The sequence below is a fragment of the Podarcis liolepis genome, assembly GCF_965112155.1.
Source record: "Podarcis liolepis genome assembly, chromosome: 3".
NCBI lineage: Eukaryota > Metazoa > Chordata > Lepidosauria > Squamata > Lacertidae > Podarcis > Podarcis liolepis.
This window is the reverse complement of record NC_139557.1, coordinates 49,187,971-49,210,281: the sequence shown is the minus strand read 5'-3', so window position 1 is coordinate 49,210,281 and position 22,311 is coordinate 49,187,971. Positions and strand designations below refer to the sequence as shown.

General features: G+C 39.0%; 1 protein-coding gene across 1 annotated transcript in view; it reads left to right on the top strand.

The window, feature by feature from the left end:
- Nucleotides 1-22,311, top strand: part of ASCC3 (activating signal cointegrator 1 complex subunit 3) — a 211,899-nt gene that overhangs the window by 156,685 nt on the left and 32,903 nt on the right. Inside the window, exons 35-36 of the mRNA XM_083497618.1 lie at nt 9,425-9,536; nt 9,876-10,010. Of these exons, the coding sequence (XP_083353744.1) occupies nt 9,425-9,536; nt 9,876-10,010 (247 nt within the window). The remainder of the gene's footprint in view (nt 1-9,424; nt 9,537-9,875; nt 10,011-22,311) is intronic.

Below are 22,311 nucleotides of genomic sequence, written 5' to 3'. Positions count from 1 at the left end.
TGGTGGAAACAAATGATTTTATCTTCAAAATGAAGCTTAGGGTTTAGTCATGTTGAATATATTTCAGTACAGGTGTTGTTGTATCTTGATCACCATTGCTGTGGATTTTATTCAAACGGTATGCTTTTTAAATTATTTTTAAAACTGTATTTTTAAATTTTTGTAATCTGCCCTTGGTACATCTTGTTGAAGGGCAGGTAAGAAATATAATAACAATGGTGGTGATAATTTTGTTGGTTGTAGGGGGCTAAGTAATTCCTATATGCATGATATATAAAGTGCTTTTTCTTTTGTTAGTCTTATGTAAGTGCCCAGTTTTGCATGTTACCAAGTGAGAATATATAAATAGCTGGTTGATTCCTCCCTCCCTACTTAGAACAGAGCTTTTTCTTCTTCTAATCATGCTAATTGGCAACCAAGCCCACACACATTGGTTCAAATCCAAGTGCTCTTGTTACATTGGTTTGTCAGTTAAGCTGCTCAAATTATAGCTCTCAGCCAGGATCCACAGAACCACTGAGTTTCAAACAAGCTGCTTTCCCTAGACCAGTAGAAATTTGTCTTTGAACAAATGACCTTTCCATGCCATGCCACAAACTGCTTCAGAAACTTCCCTCAGTTTCAAAGGCTGTATGGCCAGGCTGTTGTTAGAGAAAAACAAGCTTCCTTGAGCTTTTGGAACCACTTCTGTGGCTCACTTGATCCTGACCATCTTGCATTAATCTTAAATAATTATCATAAAATTAATTACACTTCTTAAGGGCTGAATCATTCCATTTTCTTTATTAAAAAAAAAAACCCCACACAACTTGGATTTTAATATTCCCGTTCTGTTAAAACCAGTGCAACTCTTCTAGCCGAAATAGTTTGATGATTGGCCTAGCGAGTTAAAGACTCCACCAGAATAATACCAGAAAGTTATGTTAACCACAGTCTTGAAATACAGCTGGCTAAAAGAGCACTACCAGAACACTGTCCATCTGTGGAACAAATGTTTTTGAAGACACTCCTTAACTGTGAATATTTTAATTATATTTATTTCCTAAAATTTATATACACTGCTTGAAGGAGGGGGTGTAGACAGCTTAAAGTGTTTTACAAAAGATTATAGTGATGATATTTTTTAAAAGAGGATAACTCTATTACATTTATTTAGTCCAAATTTATAACCCACTGTCCATCCCCAAAAGATGACCAAGAGGGCTCACAATAATAAATTGCATGAAAACAACACACTGACATATTGCAGACTGCCATTAAAACCTGTAGTGTAGAAACATAAAACTATCAGCGAAAAACGTGAATCAATAAATACAAGTCTTTACATGTGTCTTGAACGCAAGTAAGGACATGATTGCCTTATTTCCCTTGGGAGTATTTTCCATAGCTAGGAACAATCCTAAACAAAATCTCCTGGGAGTTTACTTATGAGTAGTAGACAGATTTAGGATTGCACTAAGCTCCATTTTTGGACAATCAGAGCAGTCCCCATGGCCCTATGTACTAATATATCTGGTATGGATTTAAATGTTAACATGTTTTATTTTGATATGTTGTTGTGAAGTGTGTTCTTCACAGGGAATCAGTGAAAATATGTATCTGAAAACATTTATCAAAATTTTTAATTCATTGGTACAGAGAAATTTAGTCACACCTGTTTAAATCTGTGCAGTTTAAATTAGTTTAGCCACTACTCTACTCACTTAAATCCCCTTGATTTCAACAAAACAGAGACACAAATAACTTTTCCAGATTTGGGCTCCTGTAGATAATGCTTAAAGGTAAAGGGACCCCTGACCGTTAGGTCCAGTCGCGGACAACTCTGGGGTTGCGGTGCTCATCTCGCTTTACTGGCCGATGGAACCGGCATACAGCTTCCGGGTCATGTGGCCAGCATGAATAAGCCGCTTCTGGCGAACCAGAGCAGCGCACGGAAACGCAGTTTACCTTCCCGCCGGAGCAGTACCTATTTATCTACTTGCACTTTGATGTGCTTTCAAACTGCTAGGTTGGCAGGAGCAGGGACCGAGCAACGGGAGCTCACCCCGTCGCGGGGATTCGAACCGCCGACCTTCTGATTGGCAAGCCCTAGGCTCCGTGGTTTGGACCACAGAGCCACCCACGTCCCCTAAATAATGCTTAGGATATCTTAAAAATGAGCTGCTATCTTTCAGTTCCACCCAAGTGCTTCTTAAACCCATATAACAGGAAAATTAACTGCTGACAGATACTGAAGTAATTTTGACACAATGCAATAGACTATTTTTAAAAAATAGGATTCAAAACTCTGTGGTCTTATTTGTTAGTTCATCTGTTCTGTCTGTGAAAATGCTTTTTTAATGCTATTACCAAAAAAAAAAAAAAAAAAACACATGATGCTAGTGTTGCTAGTTGGCAGCTGGCCTTGTTCAAAGGAATGTTGAATGACTCCTTGCTTGAATAGAGATTATAAATAGACCACAAATTAGTTGGGCAGTGTTGATGAAGGAACCAAATGTCTCACAGTGTGTTGTAGCTGTTGATAATGTTATGAAGACGAGTAGGTTTTCCCCCAATTTTATTTAGACCATAGCATTTCAAAATGTTTTTGGTTCTACCAAAACCTATTTTGTCTGTTATTAAGAAAAGCAGACTGTAATGTAATATATTACATGTTCTGTTAACAAAAATATTATTAGGTACACCTTCTTCCATCTTTATATTCAACCTATATGGCTGAAAATAAAAAACATGTTTATTTTATGGAGTTTCCATTCTGCCTTTCTCTTTGAATGGCCCCCAGGCAGCTTTCAATAGCAACAACTACTACAGCAAAAACAACAGCCACACACAGTAAAATACAATACTAAAATAATAAACTACTGGAAATTTACCAGTATATAACAAAGAAAAGAAGTAAAGAACAATAGATTAATTATCTCAAATGCCAGTAAAGTAATAGGAGAAGATGTGAATTTATAAATCAAATGGGCCTTTGATTTGGTGTACAAGTTATCTTATAATGAAATGAAAGACTCACCATTTATATATAATTCTAAGGCTGCAATTTCCCTATTTAGTATCATGGGTTGTATCTAACAAAATTATACTCTGAATAGACCCACTGGAGTTAATGGGTCTAGTCATTTCCGTTAATTTCAGTGGGACTATTATGAGTATGACTATTGTTAGATATGACTCAGTGAGATCTACCTCTGGGTAAAGATGAATATGAAGGCTCTGTTAAGTACTGTTAGGTCCTAGTGTCCTCTAGAGGTCCAGGTCTATGCTTGAAATGAAATTTCACCTTGAAGCATTGCTGTCAGGTTGCAATGGCTAATTGTAAATGTAGTCTGAAGGTGCAGTCCGTAACCTCTAGAAGTATATAGCAATCTTACACTGAATCTAATGGATCTAAGACATCTCACCCATTTACTACCAGCTGTGTAGTTATTTTGTTTACCGTAGTTATTTAAATCTAGTGGACATTCACTATTTTGGGCTCCCCCCCCAGCTATCAATTGTGTCTGCTTTACATAAGCCTTTCCAGGTTGACATTCATCTCCCATCTTTTTTTCATATGTGGCTGTATCTGGTCCTTCGTCCTTCTAGTTTTTCTTCAGTCATACTTTGAACTAGTTTTTCGTTTCTTGGGATGTTTCCAGTCATTCTATCTTCTACCTGATGAGACAAATAATGCACCTCGCCTCATAGTGAATTACATAGAATTGTAGAATTGGAAGGGACCCTGATATGGCTGAAGGATCTTCACAATGATCAGTCTGCAAGATGTGCACCTTAGAAATTACATTAAACTCACAAATGGTTGCAAAATATTAATTTTTAGTAACAGATTCCCCATCTGAGTTCTTCACAATTAAAGTAGAAAAAATATTTTAAAAAGTAGGGGGAAAATCACAGTTGGTGAATAAAAAATATTCTGAGATGATAAAAAAAGATGGCTCTATTAATATTTCAGATTGTCAGTGCTAGAGATACAGTAAATTTAAGTGTTGATGGCCATTTGAATAATGAATTTGGTTCACTTTGATTGCCATTCCAAAATGATAATGATGGCCATTCAATGTATTACTCAATGACATAAACCTTCTTTCTCTTGCAAATGAGCTTGCTCTCAAGGGAGTGTCTTGGTTTCCTTCCCATTGAACCGCGTTACAACTCGTGGATTAGATCCAGAAAATATGTTGATTGGATCATCTCTCCAGTGTTCCATCCATCAGGGATAGGCTTAGGATAATAGATTTCATCTAAGCCTCATATCCGTGGCCTGGGTTTAGTAAATTTCACGTTAAGAAAAATCATCTCAGTTGCAGCATGTCTCAGTGAATACGACAGAACACCTTTTGAGAAGATAACTATTTGTCTACCCTGTGCTTTAAATTAAACTTCCTTTTTCAAAATGGCAAATCTCAACAAATTATTGTGAGCTGAGCTCTTGTGGTTTCCCCCAAGAAATACTTGGATTACAAGCAAGAGTTTTTCTTAAAGTGTTTTTCAGTTGTCCCGGGGACTCGCTTTCATTATCTGTGTCATTACTACTACCGTATAATCTGAACATAAAAAACATGGTGTTTGTAACAAATGACTTCACAGGCCTGACAGTTATAGCACTACCATTTCAAGGCTGATGAAAAATTTCCCAGGCAGATCTTGGATCAGGTTTACATAAAACTCAAACAGGAAGCAATTGCCACCACAATCCACATTAAACCGAAAATGGTCAGTGTAACTTCATCTGCATTTTATGTCCTTGCACGTCTCCCTTTTTCTCAGCTGGTGAAATGCCACACTGGCTTAGATTAGAAAAACAAGTTCATGTTTCTCGTTGAGTTCATTCTAGATATATTCTCAGGTTTAGCAGTAGGAGCTTTAGTTTGTTTGTTTGTTTGTTTATATATTGTTTAAAAGGAAATTGGAAAAGTTTCTTCCTTCATTGTTTTGATTGTTTAAATGTTATGTACTTTGTAAATTTTTACGGTACCTAGGGGTTTGTTATTGCTTTTTTCCCAATGGGCTACTAATGGAAGTTAGCCTGTCTACCCCATGTGCTAGATGCTGTTAGTATAAAACTGCCTTTGACTTTCACACCTCTCAGGGGACGAGTAATTGTTGTGTTCAAACAGCCTGTAATTGTGATCCCGCTGGCTTTCTCAGTACGCTTCTGGCTATTAGAATCATTAAACAACTCAGCACCTGTTAACAGCATTGTAAATATTCAACCTTGCTTGTGTGCAGGTTGAGCAGAATATAGGAGAAGGCTTACAGAGCCCAGCCTCATAAATTAGAGCTGCTGACAAGTCAATTATTGTGAAACTGGGTTTCACTGTGAAATAAATGAAATGGTGCGCTGACAAAAAGGTGGGTTGTCTGTTTGCAGCAGAGGGGAAATAATGACTGGATGATTCAATGCAGTGACCATGAAACTGCACTGTTTTTATTCTTTATCTGTAATTAAATAGTTAGATAATACAGTCACTCAGAAACGGGGGGCTGATATATAGTGTCTTTTGAACGTATGAGCATTCAAACACCTCTGATTTTCTGTGGTATGCTTTTTAAAGTATTGGATTAATAAAATCTTAACTGAGAAGTACATAATCTCTCTGGTTGGATTCCTATTCTATCTAACAGAATACAAGCATTTTACTTGAGATCTCATGAAAATGACTTTGAAATCCTACCTATACAGCTCAGTCTTGCGCCTGTTTACTCAACACTTAGGCTGACTGCGTTCTGTGGGGCTTACTCTCTCTTGTGTTAAGGATTGGAACCTAAGATTCCTAGAAGTATGACTATTTTGGATTTCCTTTAGTTGAGTTTTTCTTTTAAAGAAAGGAAGGTATATTAAGAGCTATGTTTTTTATTTTAAAAAGTGCCATAGTTTTTGTATTTTTCGTGATTTTTTTTTTCACGGATTAAGTGCTTTTTAAAAAATAGTTTGTATTATACAATGCCTTCAACTATTTCACCAACTGCATTCTTGCTAAATTAGCCGTTGTTTAGTGCCATTCTGTAGTTGTGAAAGGTGTCCAGTGTTGGGACTAGAAAAACAACCAAACTCTATGAAAACAAAATTAAAGGCTTGGCAAAATTCACTCCTTAAACAAAAGAAAGATTTCAGCTTTTCCTTATATTGGTAGGATCACGACAAAGCATTTTCATACACCATTAAATTAACTATAATTCTAGTTTTAGGCTGCAATCCTGTAACCTTTACCTGGATGTAGCCCCACTAAACTTTCCAGAATTTACTTCTGAGTAGAAATAGGCTTGTCCATAAATGTAGCTTTATTTGATTATACATGTTTAAAAACAATGCTGCAATTAAGATACATCGTTTTGCAGCAGTAGTTACTAACAGTTACCTTTAAAGCACGAAGGGATATCAAAACAACGGACCCTTGAAACATACATTCTGGGGAGAAATAGAAATCTGGATTCGAATAGCAGCAAAACCAGTATTGTGCACCTACTCAAGCTTTAGACTTGTATTCCCTAAAGTTCAGCTCTTCCTGCCACATGACAAGCCTATTTTGAAATGTGGAGAGTTTAAAAAGCAGTTTGTGATATGACCTGGGGCCTGCTGTTGAAAGGGGAGGAAATTAAAAACCTATTAGGTATGTTTAATCATTTGGGTGCATCTGATGTAGTTCTTTTGATCCTGGCTTGTGTGAGTCAGCTACAATTTTATACCCAATTACTTGAGAGTAAGTCCTAGTGAACTCTGTGAACTTAAATCTGAGTAAGTATTGTAAAGCATATTTCGGTTCAACTGAGAGAGATTTAAGCATACCAATCCCATTGAGAATTAAGGTCTTATAGTCTCTTAGTTTTTGGCTAGATCATGCCTTCATTAAATCAGAATTTAGGCTACTGAACATGTGTTTTTTATTAACTTTTGTATAACATTTTTAATTATAAACTTGTGATAGGTGGTCATAATTTTCTTCTACACTTGTTTTATCTTTGTATATTTTATGTGGCCATGATAAGTAGCCATTCATGTGAAATGCAGTTAAGACAACACCCATCTCTAACGCACATTAAGTAACAGCCTTGCTTTTTCTACTCAAAAACATATTTCATAATCTATCGCAATTTAATGCTCCACTTCCAGGTTTTGTGTGTATGCATGACTGTCAAACAGTGCATTTCATTAAATAAATAAAGGCCTTCTAGTGATTCATCTGAGCAATAAGCTTCCTCCATTCTCACCCAGTCTCATTTATTCCTCCTTTCTTACAGGGAGGATTTTGTTTATGTTTACAATGTGTACTAACTTAGCACCATTGGACCTCTCAGCTACCATTCTGGGATCATGAAATTGCAGGGCTATGGCTAAGGTAGTTGAAGTATGTTTTATCCAAAGCTCTGTAATTTCATGTTCCCAGCATCATACTGATTGGAAGCCCATCTCTGGACTCTCAGCTAGCCACCGTTTTTGGCACATTCATGAGTTTCATTGGGAGTTATTTGGACAAGCAAGAATAGTGATCCAAATTGTATCTTATTTAAGAAAATTAATGAATTGACAGCTCAAAGAATACTTAGATTTTTTGTGTTCATATGCATGAAAAAGAGAAAGATAATGCACAAGAATTAAGAGCAGAAACTGAAACATGAAATAAGACTACAACAGTGCTGGGGCCTACAACTGTTTTATATTAATTTATTTTTAAAATTAAAGCTAGTTCATGAAAAATTGGGTGGTTCTGCCATATATTTATAAGAGATTTTCATATTCCACTTCTATTTCTTTATTTGCAAACCACACATTGCTACAGAAGTGATTTGTTAAAGTAACTTATTCACGTATTTGTTCACATTTTCCATCCTACATAGCAACGTCTCTAGTAAATATTCACTTTGTATTCAGCTAGCTAATAATGTAATAATAATAATAATAATAATAATAATAATAATAATAATAATAATAATAATAATAATTTATTATTTATACCCCGTCCATCTGGCTGAGTTTCCCCAGCCACTCTGGGCGGCTCCCAATCAGTGTTAAAAACAGTACAGCGTTACATATTACATATTAAAAACTTCCCTTAAGATGTCTTCTGAATGTCAGGTAATTATTTATCTTTTTGACATCTGATGGGAGGGCGTTCCACAGGGCGGGCTCCACTACCGAGAAGGCCCTCTGTCTGGTTCCCTGTAGCCTCACTTCTCGCAATGAGGGAACCCCCAGAAGGCCCTCGGCGCTGGATCTCACCGATGGCGGTGGAGACGCTCCTTCAGGTATACAGGACAGAGGCCGTTTAGGTCTTTAAAGATCAGCACCAACACTTTGAATCGTGCTCGGAAACGTACTGGGAGCCAATGCAGATCTCTCAGAACCGGTGTTATGTGGTCCCGGCGGCCACTCCCAGTCACCAGTCTAGCTGCCGCATTCTGGATTAATTGCAGTTTCCGGGTCACCTTCAAAGGTAGCCCCATGTAGAGCGCGTTGCAGTAGTCCAAGCGTGAGATAACCAGAGCATGCACCACTCTGGCGAGACAGTTCGCGGGCAGGTAGGGTCTTGGCCTGCATACCAGGTGGAGCTGGTAGACAGCTGCCCTGGACACAGAGTTAACCTGCGCCTCCATGGACAGCTGTGAGTCCAAAATGACTCCCAGGCTGCGCACCTGGTCCTTCAGGGGCACAGTTACCCCATTCAAGACCAGGGAATCCCCCACACCAACCCGCTCCCTGTCCCCCAAAAACAGTACTTCTGTCTTGTCAGGATTCAACCTCAATCTGTTAGCCGCCATCCATCCTCCAACCTCCAATAACATAAACTAGTTTCTTATGTGATCTGCTCAAGAATAATAAAAAAGCACATGAATTTTGCTCTTATTGCTAGGAAACAGGCCTATTTTATGCAGCAGTCCAGAATAAAATATTTGTTTTAGATCTGGTTTTGTTACATGTTTATCTCAATGACTACATTCCTGATTTGTATAACAATATATACATCAAGAACAACAAGGAAAGAAATCAGAATAATTAGGAATAGTACAAAATTATAACACAGTTTTGTTGGTACATGTAGAAAATAATTCAGTGTGTTGTGTAATCTTCAAAGCACTACTGGGGAGAAGATGAGTGGAATTGGGTATCTTCCAGCAGCCAGAAAATAACCATACATATTTGTAATGTTTGGTAGGTCAAACCTGACAATGAAACCTTAATTTTTTTTTTAATTTAGGGGATTCCAGGTTGGGGTGGGGCTGGAAATGGCTCTTCTTGTTGTAACTGGCCACATCCCTGCAATCATTTTAAAATCACAGTCAGGCAGATGTAACATTGGATTGCCACCTATAATACATGACCATTCTTACTTTAGTCGTGTTCTTTGCTAGTGTTACAAGAACCTTATTTGTGTCAGCAATATTTTCAAAGCATCTAACTATTACATTTTCATTTACACAGTTACTATAACTTAGATGCCGTCAGCCATGACAACATGAACAAGTTCCTTTCAAACCTTGTGGAGAAATCACTCGTTGATCTGGAATACTCTTACTGCATTAAATTAGGGGAGGTAAGGCTAATTTATACTTCATAAAAAGACTGACAAGAACTGGGCAGCAGTAATATTTATTAGGGATTATCTTTCATCCTGATGTTTGTTGAATTATGAAATACATGTAGGCTGCTGTGCGACCTCCCGTTGCAGCTACTGAGGTTTTGCAGTTCCTTTGGCATTTGAACCAGTAACATGCTGTTAAATGTATTTGTGACTCAGATCTCGCTATTGTGAAGTTTTTAAAACATAACACCTCCATTAGAATACTGCATAAAATGTGCTTACCTCCAGGAAAGCACTAAGCAGCTTGAATCATATTTATCTAAAATAAATATATTTCCCCATGTGTAACAGGACGACCACAGCATTGAACCTCTGACTCATGGCCGCATTGCGTCATATTATTATTTGAAGCACCCAACCGTCAGGATGTTCAAGGATCGTTTGAAACCCGAATCTAGTGTTGAGGATCTGCTCTCAGTTCTGACAGTAAGTTGCTATTTTGTTTGATTAATTATTGGATGAAATAATTCTTAATCCAAATGAAGTAATTTTTAGCTCATCCAGCACTATAATGATATGGGACATACAGACGTGAAGACCACTCCCCAGGATATTGACGTACCTATTGCAATCATTGGTGGTGTAGCAAAAAACTATGAAGACAGTACATTTGCTGGGACAGCCTTGTTTTTCTCCTAGTCCTTCCATTTCTTTGTAAACTAGATGAAGTTCTGAAGTACTGGAGCACTGATGATCACCTGTATGTTCTGGTTAAATCATCTGTTATGTTTGTGTCCAACAATGTCACTCCACTGGTGAAAGGACTCCATCAGGGGAAGACAACTGAGACAATTTTTGACAAATTCCTTTCTTCCTCTCCCCCCACCCACCGTAGAAGCACTCTCCCCTAAATATTTTCTGGAAGGTGAAGGACCCTTTGGATTCGGTTGCTGTAGGGAAAAGGGGGAAATTGCAGTAAGATGTCTGCCTACCTTTTCCATTTGTGGAGCAACACAATTGACTGAAACCCTTTACATTTACTTTGCAGTAGACAAGAAAATAATATAGATTCTAGATAAATTGGAATAAATGGTCTTGATCCATTTTAATTTGGGAATCCTTAAAGTAAGGTACAGTGATAGTATTGGGACGCGGGTGGCGCTGTGGGTTAAACCACAGAGCCTAGGACTAGCCGATCAGAAGGTTGGCGGTTTGAATCCCCGTGATAGGGTGAGCTCCCATTGCTCGGTCCCTGCTCCTGCCAACCTAGCAGTTCAAAAGCACGTCAAGTGTAAGTAGATAAATAGGTACTGCTCTGGCGGGAAGATAAACAGCGTTTCCGTGCACTGCTCTGGTTCGCCAGAAGCGGCTTAGTCATGCTGGCCACATGACCCGGAAGCTGTACGCCGGCTCCCTTGGCCAATGGAGCGAGATGAGCGCTGCAACCCCAGAGGGACCCCTAATGGTCAGGGGACCCTTTACCATTACCTTTATCTTTACCTTTACCTTTACAGTGATAGTACAGAAATGTACAGATGTTGAAAGTAAAGTATTGTTTTCTTGGAGTAATTATCTTGATTACCCTTTTATTCAAAGAAATATTTCACACTGCTGAATATTGTTAGACGTCATGTTGTAATGATGGAAATTTCTTTCATGGTTTTAATTTTAAACTATGTCCATGCCAGCTTAATGTATTGTCTGGCAGCCAAAGGCAGCTGTTATGAAAGATGGAGCACATGTTATACAGTAGTATAATTTTCTTTTTAAAAAACCAAAAGCCCTGAAACCTATTGGCCAAGATCCAGAGAGCTACTTTGGGCACACCCTCAGTGGAATTTGTGACTCTTATCCCTTTGAACAGCAGAACCCCATTCCATATCACTAACCACTTTTGAAAGGCCCTTCAGTTTCAAAAGAAGTTTCACATGTGTCAGGGATGGCAGTGGGGGAGACATAAAGTTTTATAAATCAAAATCCAAAAGTCCTTTGGGTGTGCTCAACTGCTAGCTGTGTGATTCTGTGGATTTGGTCCATTAATGAGACAATCACTATAATTTCAGCTCCCATTCCCCGCATTGTAACTTGTAGGCTTTCTTTTTGCTATCTGAAGTCCACTTGATCTTTAATTGTAGTTCATCTAGATTGTATGGTTTGACTTTTGACAAGTTGGTATGGACGTTTCTGTCTTGGAAAAGGGCTGAACTAAAATTCATCTTAGTCCCTTGCCCAGTGTGCCTGTGTGTGTTCTCCTATGTGTTGGGAAATTCTGAAATGGTGCAGGACAGTCTAGTATTATGTAAAGTATTATGGGTGATATTCAGCTGATTCTCATCTTCTGAAGTCTGCACAAGGACTTCACTTGCACAGTGGTGTTTTCCCACCTCTTTGCCCCACCCTGCATGCTCACTCCAAGATTGGCTCAGTCAGGTGAGAAAAGTGCACAGATGGGGAAGAGAGGAAGGATTCTTCATCTGGCAAGCAAAAATGCTAGTTCTGATGGAACAATCACTTTAGCACAATGTTGAATTTCTTGCCTAGTATGTGGATGATGCTAAATAAATAATATGTGACCATCTATATCAGCGGTTCTCAACCTGTTGGTCCCCAGATGTTGTTGAACTACAACTCCCATCACCCCTAGCTAGCAAGGCCAGAGCTCAAGGATGATGGGAGTTGTAGTCCAACAACATCAGGGGACCCACAGGTTGAGAACCGCTGATCCATATTAACCTGCAATGATATGGTAACATCCTTTCCCCAAGTCATATAAGCAACCCAAGGCTGTGGACTGCCTGCAGCATTCAGAGATCTTAAGGGAAGCCCACACAGATGCTCAAGCCATCCTCTGGTGACTTTGCAAGTGTGGATCCTGCTTTGCAAGCAGGGAGAGAATGGATATTTTCAAGCTTGGAACCCCCATGAGACTCATGACTGGAATATAGAAACTAAGGTGTATAAGCTGTTCAAGAGGAATAGACTAAACAGAAAAGGAGGAGGAGGGACGTGTACACTTGTGAAGAGATCCATGACCTGGAGGAAGTAAGGCAGATAGAAAGTAAATGGATAGAAATTGAGAAGAAGGAAACAGCAGTGAATTTACTGTGAGCACTGCTGTAGACCTTCAAGCCAGACTGAAGACTTGGAGGATGCCTTCCTAGACAAGATTACCAGACATTCAGAAAAGAAAGATATAGTAGTCAGGGGAGACTTCAGTTTCCCTGATATCAGTTGGGACTCAACAGATATTGGGAGCATTCTGCCAAGAATGTAAGGTGCCAAGAATGTAAGGGAGGAACTGATCCATGGAAGTGCTGGGAAACTTGGGAGGAAGTATTCATGTCATCCTGGGTTTCATGATACAGAGGCAAGGGAAAGACATGCACTATGGACTTTAAGAAGGCTGGTTTCAAAAAGTTTAAGGAACTACTGGGGAGATCCCATAGAGATACCATAGAAAAGGGAGTCAAGATTCATGGGACTCTACGGTTCTATGATTTGATGAAATAAAGGCTGACTACTAAGTCCAGCCAAAACTTGTGGCCAAAACTAAGTGAAATATATTGGTAAAAGCCATAAAAAATGAAATAGCCTGTAGCTGACCTGGTTTAAAGTCTGCCCAACAATCACTAGGATTCCTTTTCATCAAACATAGATTGCCACAATTGTTATAAATAAATTAACAGCCGTTATACATGAAGAAATAATGTTTTCCTTCCCATTGAAGAAGTTCAAGTTTTTTGAAAGATTGTTCAGTAAGTTGTTCTGATTTAGGTTTCTGTGCACTGGACAAGAATTTTCAGGATTGTAGTGAAATACATTTTTCATTTTGCTGCATCCTGAAACCCCTCATCTAGTGGGTACACAGTGGTTGTATTCAAACACTGGCTTTTTGAAGAAATTGTATCATGTTTGCCATGCTTCATCATTCAAACTGGCCCCTCACACCTACTGTTCTTGTGAAGACTAAATCTCGCATATATGTTGAATATTCAAGTTACTATAAATGTTAACCTAAAAGGTATAATGGCGTTGAGTGAAGTATCATTCTATAACAACAATGCATTTATATTGCTTAGATGCCAAAATGGCTTCTAAATGGATTGTGGTAATAATTTCAACTTAAAGATCTTTTGTAATTATTTTTATATGATGGTTTACATACTTGTTAGGTAAACTATTATCCTAGCTTTTCTGGAAGTTGAGTGAAGTCTTTTTGTGCTAATCATTTCTCTTTCAACCTAAAGTTTAGTTTTTTTATCATTTTTATGTTGGTTTTCATAATTATTAGATAAGCTACTCTCCCAGCTTTTTTTCTACCAAAGGTACAAATTGGAAGTTATAATTGCAATTGTTTGCTGTGTTGAAGGCATTAGGCACTTTAACAGAATTATCACCAAGCTGTGTTTTTCTCTCTCTCTAAACACTATGCATTAATGAGCTTTATAATTAAGGGAGTCACTTCACACCTCTATTGTTAACCAGTGGCATTGCATCTGCCTTGCTCCATTGATGCCCTTCTCACTTACTTACTGGAGCATTTAACAGTTTTGGCAACAGGGAATTACATGGCATGGGGCAAGTACTCTAATTAGATGCAAGTGAAAGTCCTTGGGGAGATGAATATTTAAAAAGTAATTTGAAGAATCTCTTAATGATGCTGGCAGTGAAAAATGTGGGCCACAGTGAAAAAAGGCATGTCAACATTGCAAAACATGGGTGCAGTAACAGTTGTGTAGTTCACAATCTATTTGTAAGGTTTTTACCTATCTTGAATACGTTAGAGTGATTCTTTTCTAAAAATGCTTTAACTTCCAGATAGAGTGAATGGTCTCTCTATTTTGTAGCCTTTCAAAACTGAAAACAACTTGTAAAGGATTATCTATATCCTATTAGCAACACACACATCACAGAATGCTGATAGCCCTGCATGCTGAGGGCTCACTTGGGCAAGGAGAAATATATCTACCCATGTTAGATCAATCTAGCTTACCCACATAGAGTGGGTGGGGAGCTGAGCCTCCCTCTTCTCCCATACCTTTCTTTAATGATAGTAACTTAAGGCATAAGGAGATAAGAGAGGCTGGGGAGAAATTAGAGGCATTGATCTTTGTGTTTCCCCTGGGAAACACTAACACATGCACACACCCAGTCTCTCAAGCTAAGCTGCATATTTCTTAATAGCTCCCTGGTGTTATCTATTATTTTAACTGTATTTAGCAGTATCTTAAGCAAAGAAGGGCACTGGCTTCATGGAGCTGGCCAGGCACACTGATCCTGGAACTTTCAGCAAGCTATAAGTTGTTGATTCCTTGGATTCTGTTATCTATTTACAGTAGCAGTATCTTATTGCCCCAGTAGAACTTAAAGCCCAGGCTGGCAGAATACAGTGAGAGCTGCTCCTTCACATATTTGGGGCCCAAGCCTTTCAGGGATTTTAATGTTAGCATTGGGGCTGGTGGCATATTGGCAGCTAAGGTGGCCAACTCAGGTGGTCACATTCTACACTAGCTGCAGCTCTGGCTTGCCTTCAGATGCTCATTGCAGTAATATAATCATGAGGTTACTTGGGCATTTATCCATTTTTACCTGCAAAACCAGTGCCCTGGCATCCTCTGGCATACCCGTAAGACCTGGGCATAGGCACCCCATTCCACTGAACCCATCTAAGCTCCAGAGATGGATTGGATCAAGGAATACCCCCCAACTAAAAAAACTGTTCGGTCTCTATATAGGATAGGCTGTTTCCCCAATTTCCAGACATAGTAACCATCTCCCAATAGCACCTAGATATTATTGAAGATTCGCCTTCAGTTTATTAGCCCTCTTCCCTGCTTTCAGAAAATGGTCCAAGCACTTGTACTGCCTCACCTGATTCTGGTGGTTTGGGGAGATGAAGATGGGCATCAACCGCATCCCAATCTGCATTACTATTGGTCAACTGAAGCTAAAGGCGCCATCTTACAAAGTCCATTGAGGGGGTCCAATGCGACATCCTAGCGTTGCTCTGCGCCAGGCTCCACTTTTGGCCTCAACAATGTGGGCCTCAGAAACAAAGACTGAGGGGGCCCAAAGAGCCTCAAAGCCCTGGAACCAGCACCTATGACTGAAACTGTATCAGGCATAACTACTCTATGCCATTGCAGTCACATAACTCACAAAGAGTATGGTGCGTCTTCTATTGACTTAAATGTATAACTAATATTGAAATATTCTGGAACTTTTGAATTCTGCTTAAATCTAAGTACTATAGCATTTACTGATTTGTAGCTCAGGTTTTGAAATGTGTTTACAATAGTGCTCACACATAAATACATTTGTTTTGGTTTTCCATAATCTGAGTAAATGGGGCAGTTTTCCAAGCTAAAGTCATCTTTCCAGAATATGGTGGCATTGTGTATTTTTCAGTGCATGCATTCCATAGTCCCGTGACCTTAATTCTGAGTGTCTCCCCAGACACAAGTAATTCCATCATTGCTTTTTTCTCCCTTTTAGTTCTAAAGCTAACTTTAAACTAAAAACACCTGGTGTTCTCTGCCTTCCCAGCAAAGCACAATCAGTAGGTAAATCAAGATGACAATGCCCACCACTCATTGCTGACTGAATGTGGCATATCGTATTTTTCATGCAGCACAGAATTCGGGGGCGGTGAGAGGGATGGAGAGAGGAACCAAGTTCAAAAGCACAAAACCCTGACATTTAGGAAACAAAGAATATACAGCACCCTTCTATGCTCATTTTTAATTCAGGGTAAACAAATGTTTATCGTTCTTTTGCCATGGTCTAATTTCACTTCTCTTTAAACTAGCTGATTTAAAAATAAAGGTAAAAGAATATTGAGATAACGTAAGATGCAAGAGTTTTATGGTGAAATGTCTGACCCATCTGTTTCTCTGTTTCTTATAATGGAGGTCTAGAAGTGATATTAATGCCTGTTGGTAGAATTCATCATCGTGCTAAGTAGGGTGTGTATGCATAGATTCACTTGTGCAATGAAATTTCCCCTCTTCTCCCCCGTGGATCCTCTAAACCCACTGAGCAGATTTGGGGGGGGGGGGTGCTGGGGACATGGAGGAAGACAAGAGATGGAAAGTTCCATTACAGGAGAAGAGCTTGTTCTATGCACGGGACAATTTAGTTGAATCTCATTGCAGATCTCGCCAGCACCACCATTGTCTACCATTACTGGTAACTTAATTAAATGTAACTTTTAGCACAGTATGTTTTCTAAAACGAAAATGCATTGTTAATAGAAATAGGCTATAACCTAATTGCTTTAATAATAGAATGTTATTCTGGCCTTGATGTTACTTACAAAGCTAGTCTAAAATTCTAAAAGAGCTTGCTGGATTTGTCACTTTACCCATCTTGTGACACATGTTAGTGAAGCATGTTGGGTTTTTTTTAAAAAAAAAATAGTATGGTCCATTTTCCATGTAAATGTACAAGACTGCCTTGTGCCTTAGACGTGTTTATTTGTAAGTTACTCCCATTGATTTTTGTGAGAATTTGATCCCAAAAAGTTTGCCTGGCATTACCCCTTCCACAAATAAGATAAAATTTGATTAATTTTCAATGCCATCAACTTAATTCCTTCTGTATTGCTTTCACTATATTTCATAGCTTAAATGAACTGCCCCATTCACGACTTGGAGAAGGGTTTCCAGCTTTTGTATGATAGATAAGGTTACATAAATCAGCATCCGCTTGTGACATTTTTGTTTTGGCAGGTGTGTCCAGACACGTAGAAGTTACATGTGTTTTGTCAATCTTTTGAATTCTTTTGTATACTTGCTTTTAACTGTTTCTTACTGAAAATTCTAATGTTTTATTTTATATTTTTGTAAACTGCTTAGAGATTTTCTTGCACTCAAGCAGTGTATACATTTTGTTAAATAAATAAATGTAGAGTACCCCAGAGCAATCGTGTTGGAAATAGTATGATTCTATAGAAAATAGATTAAGCACTTGTAAGTCTTCATTAAAAGATTCTTTTAATATTTATCTAACTGGTTCTAAAAGACGTTAGTCGTGAACGCTGTGTGAGCTATAAGAATGCATGCTTGCCTTCTCTCGCTTTGCACAGAGCAGATGGATGCTTGACTGCCTGCTAATCCACAGCTGGAAGGGTTTCAGCATTTTCCACGTTGCTGGGTTAGAGTGGCTTTTCTAGTGGACTGAGAGGGCAGCAAGAGAGGGATATCATTATTCATCAGTATCCCAGTGGGATCGCTGCCAGCAGAGATTAATTTTTTCTCTTATGCTTGTAAAACAAGCTCAGGTGGAGTCTCTAATCCTCAGGGCACGGGTGGCAGATCAAGGAAGATGCTACAAAGCTAGTTAATTTTCAGATTCTAGGAGAAACAGAAGCTCTGTTAGATGTATAAATACATGATTGCAAATTTAAGTAGCTCAAATCCAAATGGGATCTTCCCAGACATCTGGTACTGAAAATCTCTTGTTTTTTTTCTTTGTTGTTTTTAATAGAAGTTCTTGCAAGTTTGAATCACAGCAAAAGTAGCTCTCTTCAGTTATCTTCCTCTATTATTCTTGGCAGATCTTGTCTTAATAGTTAGATTTTTTTTTTCTTTTTACAAGTGGCAAATAGAAATGTTAGCTGAGTGGAAATATAGAGCTTACAGGTCTTATCAAATGTCAGTATTGCCAGCCCTTTTACAAAACTGCCAAGTTCCAGGTTATCCCCCTCCTTCCCTCCCTCCCCCCCAAAAGTTGCATGTAACCCCATTATTTTAGAAGATATGGCTCAGTGGGAACATACTGTACTCCGAGTAGCTCAAAACACCTAAACCAAGCTAATGGAATAGAGATTTATTCTTTATTTACAGTGAATTATTTCTTCCTTAGGGGCGCAGGTGGCGCTGTGGGTTAAACCACAGAGCCTAGGACTTGCCGATCAGAAGGTTCGAATCCCTGCGACGGGGTGAGCTCCCGTTGCTCGGTCCTTGCTCCTGCCAACCTAGCAGTTTGAAAGCACGTCAAAGTGCAAGTAGATAAATAGGTACCGCTCCGGCGGGAAGGTAAACAGCGTTTCCGTGCACTGCTCTGGTTTGCCAGAAGTGGCTTAGTCATGCTGGCCACATGCTGTACGCCGGCTCCCTCAGCCAATAAAGCTAGATGAGCGCTGCAACCCCAGAGTCGATCACGACTGGACCTAATGGTCAGGGGTCCCTTTACCTTTACCTTTATTTTTTCCTTAAAAGTTTAACATTGCTTTGGATGAAAGCCACTTCCTAATATCGCCTGGTAGCTTGCTTTATGCTCACCAAAACAATGGGCCAAGTTACTGGCTGATTTTAAATTGGTTTCGTTTTGTGAAATTTGGTAGGAAAAATCAGTTTTTGCTATCCTTGGTTTATCTAATAACCCTGACTAGCATCCAGGACTCATATGGAGAGGGAGGTATCAGCTTGATCAGGAAGACAAGTAGCACAAGTAATTGGAGTGCTAAATGGAGACACAGGCCCCAACACCAAGCCTGAATGAACTGGATCCTAACTGCCCAGAGTCACCTGGACCCCCTGGAGACAGCACTCCTGAGCAAGATTCCCCTAAGGAACACCAGGGGCCTCAGACTCCCAGACCCAGCAGTGCTCAGAATGGGAACTGGCCGAATGACTGTCCAAATTCAGTTCCTCAGTTCAGGTTTGAGCAGACAGAAAATGAGGTGAGGAAATAGGAACCGTGGCAAATAGGAGCCAAGACAAAGTCGATAAAAGCTGAAGAAGTGTGCTTGCACACGAAAGCTCATACCAAGAACTAACTTAGTTGGTCTTTAAGGTGCTACTGGAAGGAATTTTTTTGTTTTGACTATGGCAGACCAACACGGCTACCTATCTGGAACTCGATAAAAGCTGTGTGTTCAGTGGCCTGAGAGAGACCGGCTGGGTGCTGTTGTGCTAGCAAAGATCAGGCAACAACTGAGAGATGTTGTGCTAGTACCTATTTACACAGGCATTCCCTGAGTCCAGGATTCCAACAAACCTATTTTTCAATTCTAGTTTTAGGATTTTGTCTTTAAAAATAAGTTTGTTTAAAAAAAAAACACCTACCTACAGGCAATAGAGACTGTAAGAGAGGGCTAGGGAACCTGACATTATCTAGATTTTGTTGAACTTCAATTAGCATCAGCCACAGCCTGCTTGGTCAATAATAATGAGAATAATAATGAGAATTGTAGTGTGACAAGTTCTGGAGAACCAAGGCTCCCATAACTGCTCTTAAAATATCCTTAATAATGAAGATAATTGTCCATGTTTAGGTTTTGTTTTTACCAGTCCTCAGTAAATAAAAAATTAAAAAAAATGCTGGAATGATGTAACTGTGTGTGTGTGTGTGTGTGTGTGTGTGTGTGTGTCAACCCTCAAAAACCTTATCTCCACGAGACTCATAGCTCTAAAATATTTTTTCAGTAGACAGTGCTGTCCTGGATATGTTTCTGTTGAATTAAAATTCATTGGAATGAGTATGTTTAGCATCATAGCAATTGTGGGAAACTAAGAAGTACACTGTATATCATGCCAATTTACGATGTTGGGAGTTGTGATGTTCCCAGCCTGCATCTGAATACTTTGAAACGTACGGTATATCTGGCACCATACAGAGGCCAAATAAGTTGAGTTCTTCACTTTACCAAGGCATATGCTCTAGTCTGCTTCCCTCTAACTTTCGGTATTTAGTTCAAAGCCTGAAACAAAAAGTTGACCGATTATTTCCTTCTGGGCAGCTGCTAAGCAAATCTGCTGGTACTGCTTTATTACTGTCATCGGTTCATACAAACTGTGCCAAAACAGTCTATTAATCTTAAAAACATGGGCAGACATTCTATTGTAACGGCAGTAAGTTAAAACTTCTTTTTCTCCTGACAAGTCAGCTTAAACCATAAAACCTAGACGTTCTTTTTAAGTGTCCTTGGACACTTTATCAATGTATAATATAATATTGAAAGTTGTTTGGAATAAAATATTGACAAGGTTCTCAAGATCTTTTCTGCACCGTGGCATTGCGTTCATGTTTTCCAATGAAAAGTGTGGTCTGCTGCTCAAATACATAGCCTTCCCCAACTTGGTGCCCGGCAGATGTTTTGGACTTTGATTAGTCATGCTAGCTGGGGATGGATAGAAGATGGAGTCCCAAACATCTGGGGAAGACTGACGCAGGGTGATAAAGATTCATGTCTATGTTTTCCCCCATGTTGAGATTTTTTATGAATACTCTATATTTTCATATTGCATGTTCATCGCATCTGGTACTCTGAAAAGTATATTAACAGAGATTCCATTTAGCTATCATGGATAATAGCAGTTTTGTTGATATTTAGCCAGAAACCTTTCCTCAGATGCTTACAGTCCTTTGCATTCTTAACATCAAAAAGATACTAAAAAATGGGGGGGGGGATATTGTGGCATAGGAATCAGATTGTATCCTAGGCTTATGAAGACTTTATGCTTTATGTTGATATCACTTCAGAACCTTACATTTAATGCAGTGGTTTGTAGGAGCTTGAGAAAGAGTTTAATTTTATGTGAGGAATTAACGAAATTATCACATAAAAGTTTTTCAGAGATTTTCCAGGAGGTTGTAAAAGAAACTACCATGAAATTACTCTTGGTCTGCCTTCAAGGTTCATTCTGATAGGAATTATTCCCTCTCCGTTCAAATACATCCACAGGTGTAGCTTTTTCTTTTACGTGCTTCCGTGTGGCAGTGAAACTAATATCTATAAAATGTTTGTGAAAAAGGTTGCTCTAATTGCGGATCTTGTTGTTGATTCTGTGCTAAGTGTTAAATGTCATTTGTACGATATTCTAATTTCGCTATGGTGTAATGCTCATTACAGCATGGCAATTTAAGTTCACACCCCAAAAGAACTCTGAACTTTTGGTCAGTCTGCCTTCCTTTTAACTAAGTTTGACCTTCCTGTGCTCTTTCACAGTGGGAAAGGTCATTTGGATTCCTGATCCCTTGATAATTACAGATGCCATCCATAGTTCTCTGCACAGTTAGGTAAGGAGGTAAAGTTGGAAACTAAATAAACGCTCAGGGGGTTTTAAGGAGCCATAGAGTTGTCTTGCTGTGCACAAATGTACTTCTCATGAGTGGTGTGTTATTGTTATTTTTAATGTTAATGGGACCAGTGTGTTAAAATATGCATTTAACATGCTTAAAGTATGTGACATGTTATATGCATGGCACAACTTGCAACATAGGCAAGGATGGGAAGATGAATTCTGGCAGCATAATATGCAGCTAAAAAGCAGCCTGCAGTACTTTGTGTTTCTCTGAAACTATTGTGGGGTACTACAATGTACCCATTTCATAAAAAAAGAACTGGTAGTCCTCAGAACCCTCCCACCCCAAAAAAGCAGGCAAAATTACACTTATACTTATGGGGCAGTCAGAGGGGCTTGATGGGAACCAAAAAGGTGTCCAAATGTGCCATACTACTCATGAGCACCATGTCTGGTGCCTCATGTGTATGCGCCACAGTATCTCTATGCACAGTGCTAGAGATTGTATCATCTAACATGAATTTATATGTTTATGTGAGGGAGAACTTCCACAAAAACAAGAAGATGTAGGTTTGGGACAGCATGGAACAATCTGTCTTAGTGCGACCAATGTTTTACATGTATGAAAGGGAATCTTGATGCATAAATGCCATGGTCATATAATAGTAATTCCTTAATCCAAAAAAAGGAAAAGTGGATCATAGCACAGTCTGTTTTCAGCCACGTACTTTTCAAAGTAATGAATTGGAGCAGCTTGA